The sequence below is a fragment of the Mytilus edulis genome, chromosome 7 (genome assembly GCF_963676685.1).
Source record: "Mytilus edulis chromosome 7, xbMytEdul2.2, whole genome shotgun sequence".
Classification (NCBI taxonomy): Eukaryota; Metazoa; Mollusca; class Bivalvia; order Mytilida; family Mytilidae; genus Mytilus; species Mytilus edulis.
The window spans coordinates 35,662,671-35,690,654 of record NC_092350.1 but is presented as its reverse complement, the minus strand read 5'-3'; the positions used below and the strand labels follow the sequence as shown (position 1 = coordinate 35,690,654).

At 31.4% G+C, this 27,984-nt stretch overlaps 1 protein-coding gene across 2 annotated transcripts; it reads right to left on the bottom strand.

The window, feature by feature from the left end:
- Positions 1–848: 848 nt before the first annotated feature.
- LOC139481358 (uncharacterized) lies at positions 849–26,519 on the bottom strand. 2 transcript variants are annotated; one of them, XM_071264651.1, is made up of 17 exons: positions 26,380–26,519; positions 18,119–20,210; positions 17,789–17,818; positions 15,984–16,224; positions 13,609–15,450; positions 13,032–13,279; positions 12,396–12,439; positions 11,668–11,821; positions 10,273–10,436; positions 9,543–9,697; positions 8,588–8,668; positions 8,100–8,211; positions 7,456–7,533; positions 6,716–6,843; positions 5,919–6,035; positions 5,019–5,129; positions 849–4,091 (listed from the first exon to the last, which is right to left on the bottom strand). In XM_071264651.1, exons 2-17 carry the CDS (start codon positions 20,163–20,165, stop codon positions 4,001–4,003), a joined length of 5,643 nt encoding a protein of 1,880 aa, XP_071120752.1. In that variant the 5' UTR covers positions 20,166–20,210; positions 26,380–26,519; the 3' UTR covers positions 849–4,000. The 2 variants fall into 2 exon arrangements, with proteins under 2 accessions (XP_071120752.1, XP_071120754.1); XM_071264653.1 differs by lacking the exon at positions 17,789–17,818.
- Positions 26,520–27,984: the final 1,465 nt, after the last annotated feature.

The following is a 27,984-nucleotide window of genomic DNA, read 5'->3' as shown; positions in this document are numbered from 1 at the left end:
AGATCCAAAAGAACTTACATGTTAGGCCACACCAATTTAATTCCTTGTTCCACAGACCCGCCCGCACCTTTTTGTCAAAATCTACTATTTTATGTTTACAAAAAAAAAATATAATCGCTCGCCTTTACTTTTCAAGCTTCGCCTCAAAAATTTGCAAAATAAATATTTTTTTATTAAAATTTTCAAATCACTCGCTCGCCCCAATTTTTGGAGTCCAATAATCCGTAGAACAAGAAATTAAATTGGTGTGGCCTTACAAGCCAATTTCTTGTAGATCCAAAAGCGCTTACATGTAACAAGCCAATTTCTGGCAGATCCAAAAGCACTTACATGTTACAAGCCAATTTCTTGCAGATCCAAAAGCACTTACATGTTACAAGCCAATTTCTGGCAGATCCAAAAGCACTTACATGTTACAAGCCAATTTCTGGCAGATCCAAAAGCACTTACATGTTCAAGCCATCACTGTTATACCATACTGCATACCAGATATATAGTCATCCTTTTAGTTGTACTTTTTATATAAAATGTTTACAGATTACTGTAATTCAGAAATTAATGCAAGGTTTTTATTATTGCGAAAAATGCGACAGAGTTGTAATTGCAATAATTTAAACTTGCATTTTGAAATATTTTATATGTGTTAAACAGGATTTTTCTCAAAATCGTAAAAGTTAAAATTGCATTTAAGTCTAAACTGACAAAATCGCAATAATAAATGCACGCAATAATTTCTGAATTTGCAGTATTACTTTCTACATTTTTTCTAGTTTTTATTGGATTTGTTTTATGTAAACTGGTTTGTCCATTTTGTCTTGACGTTTAAATAGTGATAAAATCAAAGAGAGTTACTTTTCTGATATTTATTGAACACTTTCTTGTAGAGGCTTACAAAAGTTCAGATAAGATTAATAAAAATAAAAGCACTCACAAAATGACTAAACTAAATATTGCAATATGAGTTACAATAGAGTGCAATACATCCAACAGCATACTAAAAAGTCAATTCTTAGATGACCTAGGCTCGGTTTCTGTTTTAATCACATACACATCAGTAAGATACAAATTCTATGGTACATTTTTCAAAGTATTCATGACAAGTTATTATGAGCATATAAGCATGCAAAACAAAATAAATTAAATACATTACATATGAAAATAATATTTGTTTTTAAAGAACATCTTACACAGTTTTTGATGTTCATAAACCAGCTGTGTAATTGTTTAATACTATTTGAATGACTTTCACATCTTTTCCCATGTTTGTTAACTTTTATAAATATGTAACAAGAATATGTCCCTAGTACACGGATGCACCATCATTTTCTGTTCAGTGGAATGTGAAAATGGGGTAAAATCTCTAATTTGGCATTAAAAGTAGAAAGATCATATCATAAGGAACATGTTTACTAAGTTTCAAGTTGATTGGACTTAACTTCATCAAAAACTAAAACTTTAACCAAAACTTTAACCTGAAGGGGGACAGACAAACGAATGAACTGATGCACAGACCAGAAAACATAATGCCCATAAATGAAGCATAAAAAAAAGTTATTCTTTGAGAATATTGACAGAATCTGAAACTTTATTTAAATTTTGAAATATTTATAATAAACTGACTTGCTTTATTTATTTACCTATGCAATATCGTACACTTATTAATGTAAAATCTTTTTCAATTAATATAGATACTAAAACTGTTTTTTTTTTTTGGAATATACTTTTACACAAAAAAAAGAAGCTAATTCTATAAAAAATATAAATCCATTTTAAATATACTATAGCAAGTCCATTAAAGCCAAAACAGTGACAAAATGTTGTTTTAAAAGTATTGATTTTGAATCTATATGTATAGTGTGGATTAATTTATTTTCGTTCGTACCAATTTTTGTGGATTGAGGTAATCTTTTATCATACAGTGGATTTCATGGTTTTGACAAAGTCTGCATATATTTTAATATAAATTTTGTTGTTCATTGAAGATTTGAATTTGTGGTTCCTTGTACTCAAGAAATTCTTATAAATCTGTATCCAACGAAAAAATAATGAATCCACAATATTCAGGATGAAGACCAATCTTATCAATGTCTTTTACATCTATCTTATCTTTGTTCTGTTCTTACTATTTTCTAATTTTAAAGCACTTAATGCATTTCAACAAAATTCAATTTTTAACTTGTTTTTTATTTAAAGAACAAAACAAAACTTTGCAAACTAAAAGACATATGACCTAAACTATGTGTGTGGCAGCTCATTTTGTTGTTTTAAATTCCTCTAATAAATTCCTACCCCAATAGGGCTCATACTTCAAAAACTTAAAAAACATCTTAATAGAACATTTTTTTTATTTAAATTTCCTAAATACTTATTACCAATCTCACTAGGATGTATAGTTTAGAAACCTATTTTACAAATTTCATGCATCTACTCCTTTAATCACAATTGAAAAAATGACATAAAATTTGTCTAAACAGTGTACATAATTTAAATATTTCCAAAACTTAACAATATATTTACAAATAAATAGGTTCAACAATCACAGAATATCAATGAAAACATATCACATTAGACTTTGGCAGTTTGAATATTATAAGACAAAGATAGAAAAAAAATATATTTGGATGTACACGTTGCTCAGTCTCTACTGGTAGTTTTCTATGCTCTATTTTAAATACTATTGTCTTTTTTTGTTTTTTGCCACTGTTTTTGAGATGGTTGTATCGTTTCAGACAAATTTGATGTAACCCATCTTTTGTTATATATATACTAACATCCTACATAATATTAAAAGTATTAGTTTGTAAACTATAGGAGGCAATAACTGGACATAAAATGTACCCTATGTGAAATGGACGGACTAATGGACAGACATGTACAGAGGTAAAAAAAAGTACCCCACTTTTTTGTTGAGGTGGCATCAAACAGAGAAACTGTCTTAATAGATGAAAAATAAGAGAAACAGTTAACATTAATAAAAATCAATAAGTAGACAGTCAAAATTGATTAGAAAAAGAGAAAGTCAAACATGTTCACAAAAATTGCATCATGAAATATCACACTAACTTGAATAGAAATATATATGTATTAAAGTGTAAAAAAAAATGACAAAAAGGATATAATATAAAGCATACAAAAAGAAAAGTAAAATGTGTACAGAACCCAATAGAAACTCAAAGGCATTTCATTCTAACATATAAATAACTATGATATGTGAAACATACATACAAATTGAGCAAATGATTTGATCATTAATAAATTAACAAATAACTTACAAATGTACAAATAATGACGGATATAAAAATAATACTAATCTTAATTTCATATGAATTTGCATAAATGTGGAGCCAATACTGATTATATAGAAAATGCCTTAATTAATTTTTTCAGCAAACTATTTATAGATATCTATTGCACAAGTGTTCCATAAATTATGTATTTACAACTATTTCTACATCTAGTTTTTCATTTGTCTACTTTTTTCCAAGAGTGTAACACTACAGACTGTCACCCTTATCAGATCTTTTATATAAATATAATTGAACGCCATAAACATGAATGTTATCAAAACAAGACATGAACATGTGAATGTCTTATCTAACTATCTAATATGATTCTGTTAAAAAGTTATTTGAAAAAAGAATTCTAAATTGTAAAGAAAAGGGAAACTACAGTATGTTTTAGGGCTGATTCTTTTTATGTTAGGTCATATATGGTGCATAGCTTTTTTAATAGAGTTTTTTTTTTCCAATGTGAATATGACAATTTTTTTCTAATTTTTGTTGACTTATATTAAATCAATACAATGTTTAACACTAAAAGAACTAAAATAACACATTCATATTTAATTTCCTGTAACTTTGATTTTTTTTATTATTTCTGTGCAAATATACCCTGGTTTCAATGCCACTCAGAACTGGTAAGGTTTGCTATGATTTCATGTTATTAAGGAGTATTATGTACCGGTACAGTCTATTGGAGCATCAACTCTTTCATTTTCAGCTTACATTTCAACATTCAAGTCTTGATTAAGTTCCTGTATTTTCTTTATGTCTTTTATGCTGGTACATCCATACAGATGCAAAAGTTTTAACCTAAAATTATACACAATGTCAAAGTTGTTACCAATTAATCTGTCAGAACCAATATCAATACAACTACCAAGTACAATTTTAATTTATGCTTCATAACCTACAAAAACAGAGTATCTTAATTGAAGACATAATGTAAAAGATCTAATTATTTTTTACATTTAATTATCTCATTTGTTTTAATACAGTGGTTTGTTTTACTAAAAGTCTAGGTGAGTATATTTCTATAAGCCCATGGTTATTATAAAATGTTTCCTTTTGACAGGTTTCAACTATATAATTCTTTTTTCCAATAAATGTTAGAGGTAATCAAAATGGAAGAGATATAGATTATTACATTGATACAAGTGGATTATCGGATTTATCCAATCGAGATAGTTAAAATATCAATTTAAAGTCTGAGCCTCGACGAGGACTTTAAAATTTATAATTTAACCATCGAGATTAGATAAATCCGATAATCCACGGGTTACTATGTAATAATCTGTTTCTTTAATGATTAAAAGATAAAATTTTTTCTTTTCTAAACCAAAATCCCCTTCGAGTGCCTTCCACTTTCCACAAAGTTGTCAATTTCATTAACATCTATTAGAACATTTTGATCAATTCAGGGAGCTGAGAAAGGTTATGACCCTTTGACTCAGCCAATCATCTTCTGAGATCACCGGCAACCACGTTGATTAATTTTTTTTATACAATTGGTTTCGGAAAGGGATATATTTCCATAGAGTTAGAGAATATGTATTATCAAAAGTAAGGAGATGTGGTATGATTGCCATTGTTATTAAGATGTTTATCAACCAAAGTGTAATTGAAAAATGTGATTTAATACTAACAAGTACACTTTACCCTCCTTTTAAAAGATAAAAAAAAATCAATATCTTATGCACTAGATATAAAGCTAAAGAGATCAACTGTACTATATCTTACTTTTTACAGTGTTTAACTAGTTTGATAACTACAGCATCAGTAACATCGGCTAGGAAGTTCAGCTTGGCTTCCTCTAGTCGCTGGTTACAGAAATTGGCTAACATAAACACACTGCAATGATGGTAAATATATTGTCAATAAACAACAGTCATATAAAGAATCATAAACAAAAAATAAAGATATCTAAATATCAAAATGTATTTTTTTTAGTAAAATTGAAACTGTAATATCAAAGTGCTAATAATAAGCCCTTCTTAGTAAAATTGTTAACACTACACTTATATCCTTCAGGAACCTAACGTTATATAAAAAAACCTATTACATAAACTGATGTAATGTTCCTAAAGTTAACAACTAACAACATATTCAAAATATCTACTGAGAATTCCTTATTTTTGTGGGAATCAATTCCTGTGTAAATCTGATTTTGTTGTTTTGCCAAAGTCTGCATACAAGCCAATAGGAAATAAGTACATTCATGAACAGTTAAATTTGTGGTTCACCACCTTTACCCAAGAAATGTGGTACCCCATGAATGATAATAAATCCCCATTAACTCCCCTTACCATGTCAACTTACCTCCGCTGTGTACATCCTGTGGAACTGTCACCACCTTTACCCAAGAAATGTGGTACTCCATGAATGATAATAAATCCACATTAACTCCCCTTTCCATGTCAACTTACCTCAGCTGTGTACATCCTGTGGAACTGTCACCACCTTTACCCAAGAAATGTGGTACCCCATGAATGATAATAAATCCACATTAACTCCCCTTTCCATGTCAACTTACCTCCGCTGTGTACATCCTGTGGAACTGTTACCACCTTTACCCAAGAAATGTGGTACCCCATGAATGATAATATATCCACATTAACTGCTCTTTCCATGTCAACTTACCTCCGCTGTGTACACCCTGTAGAACTGATATCAATGTTCCGGAGGTTCTGACAGTTGTTTGATAAAGCTCGAATACTGTTATCTGTAATATTCCTACAGCCACAAACATCTATTACCCTGTAAAATGTTAAGCTTAATTACACTTCATTTTAATGGTCATTCATACAAATATGATGGAATAAGACAGGGAAATAGAGAGTGTTACACTTCATATCTGGTTCTATGTTCAATTGAACAAATATAGCACTTATCTGGCCTCTTTCCTAACATTTCTGTATACCTACAAAACTTCACACTATCATTGTGGAGAACAAGATTTTAAGTCATACCAAATTTCAAAACACATGAATACCTTAAAATCAGAAATTACTGTGAGGTTTTTATTAATAATGCTCATGCAAATAGTGTGACTGGGTGAGTATTGTAATAATAAAAACTTGTATTTTGATATATATGATGCAAAAGTGAATTTCTAGATTTACAGTACTGGTACATGTTTCCATCCATTTTGTCAAGTTTTTTCTAGACATTAAATACAAGCAAATATCCTTTCATTCATATTGAGAACATGTTAATGGTATTTGCAAATTGATTCTATCTGTAACAGAAGGCTTGATTTTATATTGTTTTTATTAAAGCAAGTTCAGTAAAAAGCACTGTGTCATTATTTTGACTTCAAGTCACACAGGTTTATACTTTTTACTAGAGATTTGTGTTAGGAATTGCAACGTAAATAGCTTATAAACTATTTCAGAAGATATTAATTTTGTATTTGTGATAATTTGATTTCTAATTACCTGATATCACTAAGATATGTTGAGATCTCTAGTAAAGCTACATCACTAATATTTGGACAGTTGGCCATTACTATTGTCTTCAATCTAGGACAATTCTTCACAACATATCTGATACAGTTGTCCTTTATCTGTAAATATACCAACAAATCAGAGAATAAGTAAAAACTATTTACTGGAGACAAAAAAATAATTGAAAAAAGGAGGTTCCTGATAAATATTTGTTTTTGAAAATATATATAAATAAAATAAAGACAAGTTATTTCAACTGACAATCCATCATTCTTAAGTATTCAGATTTTGTAAACATGTTTTATTTGATGTGCAGAAGAAACAAAACACCAAACTTCTATTTTATTTTCAATCATAGTGTTTTAAACAAAATTAAAAAAAATCTTTTTAATTAAAATGGTGCTCTCTATCTATCCATTTTGACTATTTTAATAACTATTTTCAACAAATTATCAAATATTAAACTATCTGTCAAAAATTTTACTCAGTACTTGGAGTACACAATTTAACCAGAAACACCAAAAGCCAGTATTTTGATTTGTTAAAAATCTGAGTGTGAGTATTATCATCTTACTGGAATTCATTACAACAGCAAGGCCTGTTCTTCTAAGACAAGTTGATCTGATTTGAATGCAGACTTTAAGCTTTATACCTATTTAAGCTCTTAAGATTTAGACAATCTATTCTTTTGAGATTTAATGATCTAAGTTGAATCCTTCCAAGGTACTTACATGCTTAACACCTCTGAGATCTAAACTTTCAATTCTGCCAAGACTAGTTGATAGCTGCGAAATGCATGAATCCTTTAACTGTAAATAAAAAAAATGAGAATTTGAAGAGACAGTAAAGTTTTTCTTTAATTAATTATACCATAATTGGTTCTGTTAGAATCCAAGAACTGCACCATTACATATATTTTTTTTAGTTACAGCCTATTTTCAATAGTCCAATCTAAGAAAAGTTTGTTGATCTTATCTACTGCAACAATTAACAATAATGATTCAGGGAATGGAGGCCAGAAAATAACATATATATATCAACTTAAATAATACTAAAAATAGTGAAATGTATTTTAAGTTTAAATTCTAAGTATTCAACTATACTTACCCAAGTGTACCTTTTCCCTCTTTTTATAGGTGCATACCATAAGCCCATATGTAAAGAGAATAAACAAGAACTATGGGAATACCCAGCCTTACAATTCTTATAGCAGATTAAAGTAAGTTAATTAGATTATCTCCCCTTGAAATAATTTGGAGAGCTTATAATACATTATGATACCCTAATAAAGCAGCTGTAGTGACAGTTTTATGTATCTTATTCATTTGTCTGTAATAGCTTAGTATACCATGACAAATATGAAGAGAATTAATACCTTGTAACACTGGCCAAGATTCAATGTCAGAAGGTTTATACAATGTGTTGCTAAATATCTGATTCCTTTTGGTGTAATCTTGAAACATCCAAACATTTCCAATACTCGTAAACTGTAAAAGAACAAACTTAAGATAAAATATATCTTACATCTATACTAAATATAACCATGCAAAAGATTCTGCAGAAATATATTTCTTGATTTTAATAATCTATTCAAGTTAGTCGAGACTAAAATGTAACTTCTCCAAATCTTTTTTAAGACATGAAATTCCGCTCATACAAAGAAAACACATGCTTTGATGTGCAAATTTTTGTCTTATTGATTTTATTCATTTATTATTATTTTTTGGAGAAAGGGAGGGAATATACCAAATATCCCCCCCCCCCCCTCCCTCTTTTGTAATTTCAAAATACAAAAATTGCAAAATTGTAATTTCAACTGAAATTAAAAGAACAAAAAATTTATTGATTTTTCCATTTATATACCTTGAACCATGTTTCTTGAGTACTGTTTCTAAGCCTTCATCAGTTATGTTTTGACAGCCATTTATGCATAAACTTTCAAGTCTGAAATATGAAGTATAATGAAAATTATAAAGATGATTGTGGTTGAAGTTATCCCACAGCTGTATGTAAGTAGTTTATCATTTGTTTATAGTGCAATTTATTAGAAGTAATGAGGGTTATTCCATTTTAACAAAACTTAAACTCACAGAAAGCACAAATTTTGCTGTTGTGTCACTAATATAAGGGTGTCATAAATGTCAATTAACATTGAAATACCTACTTGTACAAAGTGGAAACAGTTGCAGACATTTTTTTTATTATGACCTTTAAGGTATCTTTTTGTACATGTATAGGCATAGTGGTGTCAAGAGCGACCATGAATATCAATGTACAGTGGTGGTGGAGGAGAGGGAGCTTAAAAAAACACAGTTTTGAAGGTTTTTTTCCATATACTTGACACATTTTCTAGAAGTGGTTAATAATGATAATAAATTCCATTCCTAAACTCCAAAAGGTTTTTGAGTAAGAGGGATACTATTTTGCGTTTGTACAGAGGTGTTCAAAATAAACTATGACGTGACCAACGTTTTTAATGAACTTTTTCCATTGTAAGTAACAAATATTAAAAAGATAGAAAAAAAAATATTTTCATTATATGCAAAGGGTGAGCTTTTTTACCTTGTCTCTCAATATCAGTTTTCTTCCTTGTTTGTAACACAGATGCAGAGAATAATCATGAAATGTTATATTACCAACTGTAAGGGGTTTTAAAGATAGAGAGAATCAATTCATGAGGATTCACAATCAAAGGTCAGATTACCATTCTTACAAGAAACTATGGGCTGTGATAGGTAATATCTTTACTGAAAATTGGGAAAGCTTTGTATATAAAACTTTACAATGTAATTTGATAACAGAAATGGACAATGTTTACCTTTTACAAGAGCTAGAAATAGCACCAATACCACTATCTGTTACCATGCACCAACTGGCATCAACATGTGTCAAGTTATGACATCTAGCTGAGGCATGCAGTAAAATACAGTCTCCTGTTAAAGCACCTCTACTGCAACCACATAAATTTAATTCCTGAAAAAGTATAACAATATTTCACATTTTAAATCTAAATAAAAGTTTATAAAACTGTATGTTATATTGAACAGTGTTGTCATATGGGGAATTCTTGTCATTTCCATTAAACCGATATATAAGATGTTCTATTCTAAATATCAACTTGGGTCATATTAATATTCATGCAAAAGAAATAAATAAATCTGTACAATTAAGATACTTTCGGAGATGGAATCCCAATATTTTGTCTTTATCATACATCAGTAAACAACACTCAATTTCATATCATTTAATTGCATAATCTTGTCATTTGAATGAAATTTCACAAGAAATTATTTTGTCATAGCAATATTGTATCTTTATATTAATATTAAAAGGTTCCTAATTAGTGTTCAATGTGTACCCATGAAGAATATCATGTGAATTTTCCTCGGCTATAGGCTATACACTTTTAAAGAGAAATCCACTGTACAGTGTTTGTTTACCAATGATTTACCCTCTGACATTAACAGATGTCATTAAGACAATTAAATAAGCCTAGTCATATATTTTTTTGTAGATCACTTTAATGTATTATTACTGTACAATCTTACCCTTAGAGTTTCACAACATTCCCTAAACAATTCTCGAAGGCCTTTGGCAGTAATATTATCACCATGACATTGTATTAATGCCAGACTGACAGGATGCCGATGACCTATATTTGCTAACGTTTCGTCATCCATATCATGTTTCTTCTTTATTGTTATGTATCTCCCTAGAAGACAAAAGCAAATTATACATCCTTTATTACATAAACACTTTATACACTAACTGAATCATGTACACATAAAATGAGTAATTTTAGAAATTCACAACTATTTATTTTCTTAACTTTTATTATTATTTCAAACAGGTGAATATTGTTAACAAGAAATAATAAATATTAAAATAACCCTACCTTTTTCTATATCAAGTATTAAGCTCAATGAAAATTTATCACTTTCAATAAATTTATAAGTGTTTCAGTGGCGGATCCAGCCATTTTAAAAAGGGGGGGGGGGGTTCCAACTATATGCTCCCATTCAAATGCATTGATCGGCCAAAAAAAAGGGGGTTCCAACCCCCGGAACCCCCCTGGATCCACCACTGTATATATAGCAGTATATAAGAAAATGCAATTGATTGGATTTTCTAAATGGTGATTTCTGTCTATGCCTATTTGTTAGATTTAAGTTAAAAAGCACCAAAACAATATCTTGATCCCTAACAAGTGAAACTGTGAGGATACCCCTACCCAAATATTTTAGTAAATAAGAAGTTGTTGAGTGATGAATCTAAAAATGCATCAAAGGGTATAACTGACTTATATAAACCCTGAAACCAAATTTCAGAAATCCTTGTATTAAAGTTCCTGAGAAAAATGTGATGAAAATTTTTAACTTGGCTATCATGTGTAACTTTTCAACTTGGCTATCATGTAAGTCTCTCATAACTCTTTTTAGAATTGCTTTTGTATGTTTAATGACATTGTTTTATTAACTATTTTTATATTTTTATAAAATGAAGAGGTGAGACTTAAATAAAATCTTGTCTTGTCTTGTCTTGTCTTTGTAAAATGATACAAGTAAACAGGAAGATGTTGAGTGATGAATCTGAAAATGCATCACACCATATAGCTGACTTGTATAAATTTTCAGAAAGCCTTGTAATGTACAAATGTAGTTCCTGAGAAAGATGCAACAAAAATATTCATGAGACGGATGGACAGACTGATGTATGAACTGACAGATAGATGAAAAGAGGTAAAACAGTATATCCCCAAGTTTTTAAAGCAGGGTTTTAAAGTGGGGAATAAAAATCATGCCAACAGTATAATTCATACAATTGCTTGATAACTATCTTTTCTCAAAACTGAAAAAGCAAGCATTTTTTTGTATTACAAATATCAGTAATTAGCAAATCTTATAGGTTGGTAGATGATTTTACCTCCTTTAGATAATACTTACATAATGTTTCATCTAAAGCTACTCTGTAGTATTGTTTACATGTCAAAGCTGCTTCTATTAAATCTCCATGAGACAAGAACGAAAAAATCTGCAACATAATTTCATCTGGAAGACACAACCATGCTGAAAACTTTCCTTGCTGTATTCTTGGTGTCTGAAGCAATAAAATCACAAACTTATTTTTAATAATTTGTACATGTACATCCAATTCTTTTACATATATGTATATAATTTTTATGAATTTGAAAACAAAATCCTTTCGTTTTTTTCTTGAAAAATGAGGGAGAAAATCTACTTTAATTTCTAGATAATAGACTTGTTATTTATTTTTAAAAAGAGGTAGATTAGTCATATTTTGACACACATAGTTTTGCTTTTCTGTCTGCTTCTTATGCTCCTACAAATAAATTTTAGATTTTTTCTACAATGCAAGAACATTGAATGTTTAATGCATAGTCTATAATTTTTAAGATGATTTGATGTGCAAAAAATCAAAATCAAAACATTGTGTTATTTCTGATTAATTTTTTCGAATTACTTTATTGAGGTGTTGAGAACCTTTGGTGACCCCATAGTTTAAGTGTCTTTAAAAAGTACATAGTGATCAGTGGTCGTTATATACAAACGTTCACCTAAATTGTCCCAGTCAATGGATGTGTCAATCAATGGCCACAGCCACACTGTTTTGAATTTCATTCTATTTATGTAGATCAGTAGTGTATACTTACCATTTCCTGGTACATTGAGTAAGCACTCTGAAGTTTGCCTATATCTGAAACAAATCAGAAAATAATGTGTCAATAATGCCTACTTATGAAGTTATTTTACATTTTGGGAACTTTTATAGCTTACTATACGGTATGGTTTTTAATATTACAGTGGACCTGTAGACTTTAGTGGTTACATCCTAGTCATTTTATCATTGAAGGATTGCTGTCTGGTTGGCAATCATACTTCATCTCCTTATTTTCATATCATAAACATATCTCAATCAACTGAATGTTTCTGCAAAATTTGCTAAATAACATAACCAGAAGTAAGAGTATATTTTCATGGTAGTCAAACTTAAACTACTCATCTTAATATTTCTTTCCTTATGGAGCTTTCATTATAATACCATATCAAATTTAATTTATACAGAATTTTTCTTCTTTTAATAATATTTTCATGGAGTTTCTACATTTTTAATGCCAAGTTCCACTCTTGTTTCCTTATTATTTGTTGTACATGTATAGGTCAGATATAATAAACTGTATGGCAATAATTGATGGCAGTCTTTATAAAAACTTAATACATCAGTTATCTATATAATGTATTGGTTGGCCCTACATTTGTTTGTCAACATAAATTTTTAAATACAATACCTTTCACTGGTTCTATTTCTTCAGCAGGAAGTCGATGATCAATTACATAAGGAAGTGACTTAGGACTGTCTTTGTTTTTGGTTTCTACTTTAGATGAAGTACTAGGGACCTCTTTTTTCCTAATTAGCGGCTGTGAAGTGGGGACCTCATTTCTCTTTACTGCAAACGCTTGACTAGCCACTTCTGTCCTTCTGACAGGAAGACTGACAGGAAGATCTGGAGTAACATCCCCTCTGGATTCTTCTGACCTGTAAAATAGTTTATATTATTCACCTTGATAAAGAATTGTAAGGTGGATTAGTACCGGTAAGAATAATTTGGAGATTTGGTAATGATGGCTGATCATTGATAGCCTCAGTTGAATTTGTTCACATTTGTTTGTATACTGGGACATATAGAACTAGACATATTCTACAGACACCTGTCTATTTATAAAGACAGCATGTTGACCTTTTGATGTCTTTTTTTTTGTTGTCATAAGGTTGCTGTCGCCTTCATATAAACCTTTTGCTTTTGTTCAAAAACTTCAAGAAGGACCATTAAGTTAACTTAAAAATTCTCAGATGGAATAACTTACCTTGTTGTAGACAGATCAACACTGACAGGATGACTGAATTTTGAGACTTTTTTCCTTCCAGGGGTATCATCTTCCATACTTTGTAAAGCTAGGTTTGGAATACTGCCAGATCTTCTAGGAACACCATTGTTCAATGCTGAAGCAGGGCGGGTTCCTCCATTAGCAGCAGGCCGAGTTCCACCACTTGTAGGTCGTTTATTGCCAGCGCTAATAGGCCTACTTTTGTTGACACTTGGTTTCGTGCTCAATTCCCTAGGGTTATAGGAATTCCAAGCAGTACTAGACTTTGCCCATTTTCTTTGCCTACATGGAGTATCTATAGATTCCTTTACAACACTTTTAACATTAGGATTAGACTTACGAGTCTTTATACTTGAACTGGGTGGCTTTTTAGACATTTTTGGCTGATGTTCGAGTAATCGTTCCAAAAATGGTTTTGATTCATCATCAACTGCGTTAGGACTTTCAAGTATTGGTTCTTCTTGTGGAATCTCAAAATTATTGCCATTAGTGAAAAAGTCATTCCAGTCTTCGCTCTCTGCTGACATGCTAAGTGGAACAAATGGTTTCTTTTTGACACCATTTTCGTCCTCATCACTACTGTTTGCAAGGTTTAAAGAAGGAACAAGTGGGTCTCTTTGTGTTACTTTACCCTGGCGGCTTTCTTCTAAAGTGAAAACTTCTATATCTATTGGCATGTGTTTTCTACCCATTGGGGCATCATATCTAGGAGACCTTTGTTCGTGTAACCAAACCTCTTCATTATGTAGATGATGATCTTTATGAGACCGGTCTGGATTCTGCAGACTCTCAACTGGATGAAAATAATCATTTTCTATTTGTTTACTGTTATCTATATCATCACTATGAAATCTGTTGCTTACTTCGTTATTCAACTGGTTTTCACTGAATTCATTATGTGCAACATGTCGAAATTGATGCCTCTCATTTTGATTTTCTTCCACAACTTCTTCATCTTTACTTTCAACTTTGTTAATATTTAAGGTTCTTTTGGTACTTCTTTCTTCAGAAACATATCTGTCCTCTGAATCTATAATTTCTTCATCATCAGTTTTCTTTGATACTTCCTGCCTCTTTTTATTAAAATAAGCTTTTATAAAACCTTTAATTACTGGATCACTTAAACTTTGACAAATTTCATCAATTTCATTTTCTGTTCTAGTTAAATCTAAATCGTCACTAGATGGCCTTCCACTATCTCTGCCCTCTGATTTAGTTGGAGATAATTTCGAATGAGATGGTTCTACTTCTTTCACTTCCTGTTCATTATCACTTGCATTTTGATCTAATTCAGAACTTTTAGGCTCATCAAATGTAACACTTTTATAAAGAACATAATTTTTATCACTGTTTTCACCAGACTTTTTGGTACGCCCACCTTTTCGTTTGGGTTTGACTTTGACTGGCTCAACACCTATGAGTACTTCACTACATTCTGAGCACCAAGTCATGTAAGGTTTGTTTACTTCTCCACATTCTGGACAAACAATAACAGTCCTAGTTTTGGGATTATCTCCCTTATTTTTGTATGTATTTTCTGTATTGTCCTGATCTTTTTGTTTTAAGTATGACAGATCTATTCCTAATTCATCCATCCTTTCAGTAATTCCACCTGCATTTAATGTAACCCCTGTAGCTTCAGAATTGACTAATGTCTGTACATCTGTCAAACTTTCCCGTAATATTTCCATGGGTTTGTCAGTGAAGTCTTGACCCTGCTGTTTACTAGAATGGTGCTCAAGTGAGGTAAAGTACCTATCAATGGATTCCTTGGCAAAAGTTCTTTGTTTTTCCAACATCTCATTTTCTTGTTGTTGCCTCCTACAAGTACAGATTTATATTCTAGTATTTTTTTTATCATTTGGTGAAAATAAATACATGTACCCATACTTATTGTCAGTTCAACCATTAACAGAAAAAAATCTATTAAAAAATTTTATGGACTTTATGAAATGTCAGGAACTTCGGTGGTCTCTTATTTGTGGTTATTGGCAGAATTTGATGTTAATTCCAGATTTTTTATCTGTTCAAAACTTTTATGGTCTCTAAATGATTTGAGATTGACATAATGTATAGACAGAGGATTGTATGGGGGATGATATTAATGAACTGTTTAAGTCTGAAATAACATATTTTATTTCATTTTCAACATGGTCAATGATTATGTATTCTTCTTGATGAATCACCTCAACTTGGCTCAAGTTCATCTCTGGATTTTTGAAAGGTTTGTGTTGTTAATTTTATGTGCAATGTTTTGTTATCGTTGTTTGTCTTTCTTATTGTTTTTATTTTAAGCATGTCTATTTTAATTTTTGACTTATTGCTACCTTCTTTTCTATTCTCTTATTGTTTACCTTTGTTCATGAAATTGTCTAATGCCCTCTATATGTCTTTGTGAACTACTTAGTTCATCTGGTCTATCATCAATGGAATTTTTCATGTCATCTTTTTGTGGACTACCTTCATGCTGCTGCCAATCACGGCTACCGTCGTGGACAGGTTTATCACGACTACTGTCCATATCTCTTCTCCTGAAGGTACTAGAACCTGACTTAGTCTCTTTCTTCTCTGCAGGAGGATGAGGAATCATTGTACCTAGTTAATATAACATGGTCACATATTACAGAAATGACAGGTTTTTAATCATTGTTAATTAGGAAAAGAATATAAACTCCAAAGATTTTTTTTTATAAAATTCTGTTTATGATGATCAGAAAATTTAGAAAAAGACAATCTGATGGACAACGATAACATGATATTAAGAAAAAAATAAATTCAGTTATTATTTTTTACATATACAGTGTATATTTAGTAAGTAAAATGCAATAGCTGTTGAGAACAGTTTATTTTTTAGCAAGTAAAGGTATAATCAATGAACATGTGAGTGTTGTAGACAGAAGACTTAGAGTAGAATAGATATATCCATACAGCATGCACTACTTCATTTGCTTTTTGCATTGTAAATTTAAAATCAAATATTGCATTGTATTAAGCATTTAGCCTTCTAAATTAAGGCAATAATATGCATTGAGTAGAATAGATAGATTCATACACCATGCACTACTTTCTGCAACTTTTGTCATTTTAATAAAATTGTTTTCTTAATAAGTATCATGAGTATTGTTATACATTTTACACACACTTTTTTATTTGAATTTCTGAGTTTATGTATAGTATTAGTACTTTGCTTGACAGGAGCATGGGTAGGATCTAGAAAAATTTACCTCGCAGCACTACAAATAAAATGCATGTTGTATTTACTCACAAAGGGGGAGAAGAGGATTGAAATAAAGCTAGAGGTATGACCGTTTCCGTCAAGCTAGTGGCAACAGGATATTGGCTGCACACATCAGAGAAAAATAGTGATGCAAAAAGCCACTCAAATCTTGGACATGTGAACTTAAAATGGTAGTCAACCTTTGGAAATAAGTAAATGTGGAACATTAAATTAATTGCTTGTTTAACATTCATTAAATAAAACTACTAATACTGAATAAAAAAGATTTATTTCATGTATCATTTCAATATTTCAAGTCTGATGCTGTCAAAGATCAATTGAGGAAAAAAAGAGGTCATGACAGAAAGGGGAGTGATGAGAGGATGGGTGCATTATAAATTAATTACTGTTGACACAGAGATATGTATCCTGCCCACAGAAAATTCAGAAAAAGACAATGGATAGCAACATTGCTAATAAATATAAATTTGCATTGCTAGACCATAAACTAGATGGCAGGACCTTGAAATAATTATCAAACTGAAATGTACTAATATTTATGCAACTTTAAAGAAAATACTGACTTGAGAGGAAAACAATTGTTGAGGATACTGCCTGAGAAGCAATGCCTACATCTATAGCTCGCCTTCCATGACTTTTATTGCAGGCAAGACAAAAATTATTAACTGGTATGTTAGTTTTAAAAAAGTCTGACAATTTCAAAACAAATCTTGTAGAAATATAAATGATTAAGGTATAAAAATTAAGAAAAAGTATGTATTAAATGTTATTTCACACTGTTTTAAAATTTATTCAAATCTAAACTATTCATGCAAAATTGGAAACGGAAGATTCTTTTGTTTTGTTTGAGTGTAGCAGGCACCAGCACTTCCAGTCTATCTAATCTTAAAAACAGGACATGCATTTTACAAAATTACTTACCAAAAGGTCTATACATAGATATTCTGTATTCTAAATATGTACATAAAAAAGTCAGACCATTGTTTAAGCATCAACACATAGACTGAAATGTTATAATACTTATGCTTATTTCTTGAAAATAAAACATCCGTTGAAAAACTGTATATATATTTTTCAGTTATAGTGTTATAACAACTGATATGTTGATAAAAAGTTATTGGTGATGAAATCTTCATTAATACTAAGGATCACAGGGGAAAACTCTTAGAATGTATATTTACACAATGTATATTTGAAATTTGTTATTACAAGTTTGACAATGAATTCAATTAAAAAATAATTAACTAATACCTTTATCATCTCTTGGTGAGTCTGGTGGCATGACTGTCTGGTACGGTATAGGATATCCTTGACTGCCTACATACTGAAAGTAGGTCTGTAGTTCAATATCTGTTGGTGGGGGTGGATAGGGAATACCCTTTGGCATCATGTGGAGATAATCCTGGAAACCTGACATATCACCATGTGGACCAGGGCGTTGTGAAGATCCATGTGGACCTGGTCGATAACTTGGAGGAGACTCTGGTGGATGTTGACCTCTAACCATTGATGGATGAAAGTAAGGGGAACTCTGACTCTGTTTTACAGAAGGTGGATGAGGCTTCATTTCTGAATCAAAATGATAATCCTCAGGTGGATGTGGAAACATCTGTGGATGTTGCTGTCTAAATTTATAAATATCTTGTGGATCCATTGAATGTATATTACGTGCTGAGATCTGACGACCTGGGCTATCATCATAATGTGGATGTGGATAATATGACATCATTGAATTAGGTGGAATATGGTTATCCCCCTTCTGGTTAGGGGAGTGTGACATCATTCTTGGTGTTCTCATGGATGGATGTCCATGTGGATAAGGTTCTGGGGACCCGTATGGATGTTGAACAAAATATCCTGGGGGACTGTTAGCAGTGAAATGTTCCTGTGGGTAATGACTGTAAGGACTCTGTGGCATGGGCCCTTCATAAGAATGACTATGGTATAAACCAGGATGTGGTTGAAACCCATGAGGTTTCGAATGACTGTGTCCAACTCCAGACATACCTGAAAAAGGCTGTTGTTGAACAGGATGCCCATGGCCAAGTCCTCCACTTACAGGTATTGGAACAGATTCTAATGCATTAGGTTGATAAGCTTGACTATAAATTTCATCTGCTGAAAAAGCAAAATTTTTACTTGAAATTGAACCACTCTGTGATTCATCAATGCTTTTGCTTCTACTCATATTTTGTCCTACTCCTTTCTCCTTTTCAAATCCTCGCTTACCCTGGTAAATGGTGACCGGTTCATTTTTAGGACGATTAAGTAGTCTGTCTTTACTCTTACTTGAGTCATTTTGTGGTGTAAGTACAGTTTCATTCATCTGAAGTCCCATCAATGAATTCGTTACTTTATCATATTGATCTCGTCTAACATTTATATCTTTTGTTCCCCCTTTCTCAAATTTACCCCCCTTGGTTTTAGATTTGATATTTTCTCCATATAGAGCATCAATGTCTTTCATAGATTTCTCCAAGAATTCTTTATATTTTTTCTCACCGAGAGCATACTTCAACTCCTCTGACATTGATTCATTTAAAGCCCTTGGGGACCTTTCATGTAAATCTTTACTTTTCTGAACATCTTCAGGTCTATGAGTTGAGAGTCCAAGCTCTTCTACTTGGTTTACATCCATAGACTTTTGAAATATATGTGCACCATTTTCCTGTGATTCCCTTAGAGAATGAGCCATTTGTGGATTATGTTTTGGACGAAATGAATTGTTCCTTTCACTAAATATTTCTTCAACATGCAAGTCATTAGCAGGCTGTGGTTGGAAATGTCTTAAATTTGGAGATGGTTTATTTTGCACATGTTTACTAGGATTTCTATATTCTTCCTTACTGCTTAACTGATTAGAACTCCATCCTGAATTACTGACGTTTGCATGTATTGTTTCTGTTTGTTTTGGAGTTAAATCCCCTTTAGGACTGTCTTTTCTGTTGGTATATTTCTCTGCCATTTCCTTTTTTGTGAGCTGAAGCAACCGTTCCACGTTCTCATCATATCCATCTCCAACTTGGCCATTAGATTCATGACTAAGCTGTAGCTTTGGAACATCATCATTTCTACCATTATCTGCTCTGTGTTGGTTTTGTGAAGTAAATTGAACTTGTTCCTTGCTTATGTTTTTCTCTGTAGATTCTATTTGATTTTGTGGTGTATGACCCTTTAAAGGAGTAGATTCTACTTTAGCTACTGCTGGTTTATCCTTATCTGATATTGACTGAAAATAAGCTAGACGCCGTTTACGAACTTCTTCTGGGTTTAAATTTTCGGAACCTGCTTCTTCCATTTTGTCACAAACATGAGCAGGATTGTATTTTACAAAATTTCAGATCTGAAAAAAAAGAAAGAAAACTTGTTATGAAATAAATAAAATATATGGACCAAAATATTTACAATTGAAAATTATTTATTTTCTGCCATAAACATGATAAAGTTTAAGTCTATAAATTCATATTATTTCCGATCTTTGACTAATCATGCTTATTTGACATGTTTGAGATATTTCTTCTAACATTGTCCAAACAAAATTCTTGTATAAAAATATCTGTCTTTATTTTTAAACCATTGATACAGAATGGATTTGGATCGTTGTTGAAGGCAGTAGAGTGACCTGTAGTTTCTTTTTAGTTTACACTAAATATGGATTTTTTTACTATCATGACTTATAACTTTTAACTTAATAAGTACAATTTAAGATCACAGGAAACAGCAGTACTCCCAAGAGTCAGAACTACCAGATATGGTTTAAGATGGTTTTGCTATAATGCTGCACAAATCCTGAATGAGCTGCTGAACCATTGTCGAAAGGAAACATCTTTTGACCAATTCAAAAATTGGTACAAACATGGGATACAAATAACAGCTCATGTCTGTTTAGTGCATGTGTCTAGTGCTTTATGTCTGTGCTTCTTTTATTTTTTATTTATGTGTGGCACTATACTTTGTGCTTATTATTCTTAACAATGTTTTAGATATACAATATTTTGCAAACTATGTGTGACAGGATTGCTTTCCTTAGAAAATGTGGTAAATACTTAGTCACTTGTTAGTGGTTGAGCTAAGAAAGTGGAGAAAGCAATGAAATTCATACTCTTTGGTTACATATGCTATTAACTTTTATACGTCATCTAAGACTATACTATAGTATCTTACTATGCACTGTCTGTTTAAAATTTTGTTGTTTCATGACTTGTGTATGTATGTATTGTATATATATTTTGTTATTCATTATATTTGAAAAGCTCACTAGAACTTGTGCTTATGTAGTTTATTGAATATCCACTTTAAATAAAACTGTAAACTGAATTGAATTGAATGAATACTGTCATTACTCATGTTACTGTCAGTGAAATGTAATATATTTAAAAAAATTCTAACAGATTTTTATAGTGAAGTATAAAAATATGCTAAATGTATATGTATCTGTGTAAATGATACTGCCAGGTTTGACATGTTTTAAGAGAGGGCAGGGGGTTTAACCTTTATGCTGTTTTGGAGAAATTTTATTTTTATATTTCATTTACTGTTATCTGTTTTATCCCTTTACAAATCCTTGTTATCTGTACATGTTTTAAGCCAAAGCAATTAATTGATAAAATCCTTTGGAACTCCCTGCCACAGACCATTTTCGTAGCTGATTCTATTGACTCCTTCAAGGAGAGAATCAGCTTGTACAGCTTCTAAGGATAAACTTGCTTTTAACCTGCTTTTAATCTGTCTCACATGGCTCCAATTTTAACTGTGCATAGTCAAATTGCTCAAGAGCAACCTGTCACAGTATAGAAAGAAGAAGAAGAAACGGGGAGAGGTAGCAAATCTATTGTGAGTCATTTGATGTCCTTTCACAAGTCAATAGTGTAGATTAATATTAACCCTCTTGCTACAGGAGGGACACATATGTCCATGGTTAAAATTTATGCAAGCTTCTCATCAATGCTGTATCTCTTTTAATTAAAAGATCGAAGATTAAACAGTGTTAAGGTTTTCTCCAATGATTCCCAAATGTAACGGTCATTATGTAGTGACGTCATATATCGAATGACGTCATTGTTTGGCATATTAAGTCACAGACGTCGAGCCGTAAAATGAAAGCAAATCCAGAAAAATTTCAAGAAATAGCTGAAGTTAAAAAACTATAGACAAAAACCTAAAATTTAAATTAGAAGGTAATGAAATAGAGTGTGAAGATAACGTTAAACTTCTAGGTGAAACAATAGATTTTCAACTAAATTTCAATGAACATGTCTCTATAATATGTAAAAAAGCATCCAAACAATTAAATGTATTAAAAAGAATAGGTAAACACCTGACTAAACTCGGAAAATTAACAATTTATTATTCTTTCATAATGTCCAACTTTAATTACTGTCTACTAGTTTGGCACTTTTGTGGGGAGGTAAATACAAAAACAGTGGCAGATCCAGAACTTTTCCTAAGGGGGGCCCGCTGACTGACCTAAGAGGGGGCCCGCTCGAGTCATACTTCAGTGATTCCCTATATAATCAACCAAATTTTTCCCACCAAAGGGGGGGCCCCCCCTGGATCCGCCTATGAAAAAAGATAGAGAAAATTCAAGAAAGAGCACTAAGGTTTATCTATGAAGACCATTCAACAAGTTATGAAGATCTACTCTGCAAATCAAAATTACCATCTTTAAAAATAAGAAGAATGCGATCTTTGGCGATTGAAGTTTTCAAAATTATAAATAAAGATTGTCCTGTATATCTCCATGATTTTACAGCAGATCTACCACATGTAAGAACAACTGCATATGGCCTACAATCTTTCAGGTATGCCGGTGCTAGGCTTTGGAATGAGCTGCCAGATGAGCTTCGAAAGCAATCATTTTTATTAAAATCAATTCAAGAACTTGATAAATTCTTGGTCTGGCAGCTCATGCCAATGCTTTGCAAGAAAAACCAGTTAATCTCTGTTCATTATTTTTTGGTTTGTTGCTTTATTTTCTGCATGGCAAATTTATTTTTCTATCTATACTATAGTACTAGTGCTTCTGCTGCTTTGTGCTAATTTTAGAAAATTTATGTGCTTTTAATGTGCAAACCATTTTATTTGTGCTTTTGTGTTATTATCTCATAATTGCATGTATCAGTATGTGTTTAACCTATAAGATGCTTAAAGAACTTTTGTGCTACATGTTTATATACATGTACTGATATGAACTTTTGCTTTATATGTTTAATTCCATTCTCAATTTTATTAATGTTGCGTGCATGACTCGATTTGTATATTTTGTTTTAGGCAGTGTCTGCGCGTACCCGCATGTGGGTACGAATAGTCAAATTGCTGTTCTAGGCTGCACGTACCCACATCCGGTTTTCTATTAAAATGCCATCGGATCGGGAATGAAACGTGAAATATATACGCAAATTATCGATAATATGGGGATTTCGTGTAGAAAGAGTCAAGAGTATGAAAAATAATATTTTCAAATTGTATTTATTAAATAATGATACATAATAAACATTGCAAAATTAAATGCACAATGATGTAAAATGAAACTGTACAGTCCCTGTAAAAGAAAATAAAGGGCTGCGCTTTAGCGCATGATACGCCCGTTGCTCTTTTAACTTGTCTTTTATGCTTTAAATGAATTTATATGATCAACTAGAAATATATATACAAATCAAAAGGGATGTTACATTAATATATTCACCAAAGTTTCATAAAATCCCCTTTTTTAAGTATAAAAATTCATTACTTAAGAAAACGTAAAATCTAAAATTTATAAAAATGGAAAGGGAGCTTATGTCAATCGATATAAACAATTTATCAAAGTTGCATAAAATTTTGTGAAAGTGTTAGTTATTGTCCCAAAATTGGAAAATCCCCCCCTTTTTTAAGCATAAAAATTCATAACACGGAAATGTAAAATCTGAAATTTATAAAAATTGAAAGGGAGCTTACATCAATAGATATAAACAATTCACCAAAGTTTCATGGACATTGGTGAAAGCCTTTTTGAGTTATTGTCCGAAGTGTTGAAAATCCCCCTTTTTTTTATGAATAAAGCCCCATAAATCCAAAACTTAAAATCTGAAATTTATAAAAATTGAAAGGGAGCTTACATCAATAGATATAAACAATTCACCAAAGTTTCATGGACATTGGTGAAAGCCTTTTTGAGTTATTGTCCGAAGTGTTGAAAATTCTCCTTTTTTTATGAATAAAGCCCCATAAATCCAAAACTTAAAATCTAAAATTTATAAAAATTGAAAGGGAGCTTACATCAATAGATATAAACAATTCACCAAAGTTTCATGGACATTGGTGAAAGCCTTTTTGAGTTATTGTCCGAAGTGTTGAAAATCCCCCTTTTTTTTATGAATAAAGCCCCATAAATCCAAAACTTAAAATCTGAAATTTATAAAAATTGAAAGGGAGCTTACATCAATAGATATAAACAATTCACCAAAGTTTCATGGACATTGGTGAAAGCCTTTTTGAGTTATTGTCCGAAGTGTTGAAAATCCCCCCTTTTTTATGAATAAAGCCCCATAAATCCAAAACTTAAAATCTGAAATTAAAAAAAAACGAAAGGGAGCTTACGTCAATAGATATAAACAATTCACTTAAGTTTCATGGAAATTGGTGAAAGTGTTTTTGAGTTATTGTCCGAAGTGTGGACGACGGACGGACAGACGGACGGTACGACAGACGGACGGTACGACAGACGGTATACCATAATACGTCCCGTCTAAAAGACGACGGGCGTATAAAAACATAATAGAAATGATTATTAAATGATATGAGCAAATAAGCCCTAATACGGATAAATCAGCATGTGCAATACTAAAAACGTTCCACTGTCGATATAAATCAAGATTTAATATTGCTCTTCGAACAGGGCCAATACGGAAAAAAACAGGGCCAATACAGAAAAAAGCGGGAAAAAAGCTGTATTAGCCCTAGGGCTAATACAGGACGTTCACTTCCGGTTTTCAATTTTCTTACGCCATTACTTAACTCTGGAAGTATCGTTATGCATAAAAACATTGGTATAATATTTTTTAAATTAAAGTCATAAAATAAACAGGTTAAATGATGTGCAATGTTTTGTAATGTCTTAAAGTTTTGAAACGGAAAAAACAGGGCCAATACAGAAAAAAGCGGGAAAAAAGCTGTATTGGCCCATGGGCTAATACAGGACGTTCACTTCCGGTTTTTAATTCTCTTATAATCATTTAATAAAAGTGTTATGAACTGGCTGTTTCTGTATTGGCACTGGTATAGATTCCCGGTCAGCTGTATTGGCCCTCGACCCTACGGGTCTCGAGGCCAATACAGCAAACCTTGAATCTATACCAGTGCCAATACAGAAACAGCCAGTTAATAACACTATAATACTATTATAAAATTTAAATGAAAATTTAAAGAATAACATTTTAATAATTTAAAAATATACCCATATGATATTTTAAAATAATCTTTTAGTAATGAATTCAAATGTTGCCAGTCTAAACAGCAATCACATGCCAACGAGTCCTGATCGTGTAGGTGCGACTGGATATGTATAAAGTGTAAAAAAAAAACTACACGATCAGGACTCGTTGGCATGTGATTGCTGTTTAGACTGGCAACATTTGAAATGTGCAGGGTTGAAATCTGTGCCAAAACAATCATATTGGATATGTAAAATTTGTTCGAAATCTTAACTAGTCAGTTACATGAATCTTTTATAATTGGTTTAAATTGATTTATTACTTGCTTCTTTAATTTTTATAAACTCAAGCTTTAATTTTAGTAGTTTAATATATTTCAAAATTTCAGTTTCTGTTTTACATTTTACTAAAAGATTATTTTAAAATATCATATGGGTATATTTTTAAATTATTAAAATGTTATTCTTTAAATTTTCATTTAAATTTTATAATAGTATTCATTTCTATCATGTTTTTTTTCTTTTACATGGACTGTACAGTTTCATTTTACATCATTGTGCATTTAATTTTGCAATGTTTATTATGTATCATTATTTAATAAATACAATTTGAAAATATTATTTTTCATACTCTTGACTCTTTCTACACGAAATCCCCATATTATCGATAATTTGCGTATATATTTCACGTTTCATTCCCGATCCGATGGCATTTTAATAGAAAACCGGATGTGGGTACGTGCAGCCTAGAACGGCAATTTGACTATTCGTACCCACATGTGGGTACGCGCAGACACTGCCTTTGTTTTACTTGTTGTTATGTCGGTTTATTTTCCGGCATATGAAATGAAACTTTGAAAAACGGTCGGCAGCAAAAGGGTTAAGCTTGGCATGTTAAAGGATAACTTTCTAACCTATAGAGACCCACCTCTTAACAAATTAAGGATAAAGAGATGGTTTTATTTTAATGGGAAAGCCGACTTGTAACAAGCCAAGGTATGCAAGTTAAGGCATTGAATTGTCAAGCAGACAGGTGCACAGACCTAAAAGTTGCAACAGAGTGCACTAAATATGTTTTCATCTATGATAAATATATAATTACAGTGAAGGAACACTATAAATTCAAATAAATGTTTCGAAATCAAGGTGCTTTGTTCTTTGGTAGACCCTATCTTGTCATGGATTTCGGGTGTTATGTTTTGGAATCGGCCATCTTGTTTCTTAGTAAACACACACGAACCCAAAATATTGAAAATCTTTTAAACCATGATTCTCAAATATACGAATACTACAGTATGCAGAAAATAATTCAAAATGAAATAAAGAAAAGGATTAATTATTTTTCTTCTTAAAAGTTATAAATCGTTTTAATGTAGAGGCTATGATTATAAAGAGATCCGCAAAATGTTTTAGAATAAAATAAAAGCAGAAGAGATCGGACAAGGATATCGTACCGGTCTATCTGTTTACCACAACAAAACTAGAAAGGACTAGTCTACTAAACTGCAAAATCGCTAATCTGTATATTATGATTAATAAATGAGCTTGTTTAGACTCGGCATAGTATACAAACATGGACATGATTTTTTATTGAGCTTTAAACAGACAACCCAGACATAACAAAATACAATAATAAGCATGCTTTTGGTGGTCCTTCTGATTCTTTTGACAGTTTTGACTTTTCATTTTTTATAATACACTTCCACAAAAATTCTTTATCAAACAAAAGTTTTCCTTTCTGATTAAATGGTCATTTAGCAAATCTGGTTGCAAATTTATTTGCTGCAACTCGTATAAGCCGTTTTCTCTATCAAGAAAGGTAAATATGCTAAATATATTTTACTGGAGGTATGATGAGAAAATTGAAGCACCAAATGTTCTTCTTGACAGCAGGTGCATACGTTTAGGCAATAAAGTTTAGCGACATGTTGTAAGAATCCCTGTGGGCACCAAGTGTGCCCCTTTAATAACAGACATGTTCATTTAGACATTCAGTAAATTCAACCGGCAACGGAATTATCGTCCGTGTATATTTTAGATTTTGTATTTGTGTTTCTAGTATTCTTTCTGTTAAAGTGTTGTAATACTAACAGTGTTTAACGTATACTTCCTGGTAAAGTGTTGTAATACTAACAGTGTTTAACGTATACTTCCTGTTAAAGTGTTGTAATACTAACAGTGTTTAACGTATACTTTCTGTTAAAGTGTTGTAATACTAACAGTGTTTAACGTATACTTCCTGTTAAAGTGTTGTAATACTAACAGTGTTTAACGTATACTTTCTGTTAAAGTGTTGTAATACTAACAGTGTTTAACGTATACTACTATAGTATAGTCAACAAAACGAACGATAAATGCCTGTATATGGATGAATTTGATTACACGATACCAAGTTTAAAAAATGCACAATTCAATCTAATTAAAATATTGATCTCTGATTACGTATATGTAGTATAACGTAATCAGAGATCAATATTTTAATTAGATTGTACACAATTAATCTAATAACAAAGTGTTGTTATCTCGCAAAGACCGTTCATTTAAGACAAAACACACGACTCTTTCGATTTGCTTTTAATTTCGAATTATCTCGAAAGAATCTGATTTATTTCAGCCAAATGATGTAAAAAATCGGAAATTAACATTGATAAACTTAAAGAGAAAGATACTCGCAGATATTCGAATGCCAAATTCTGGACTAAGTCAT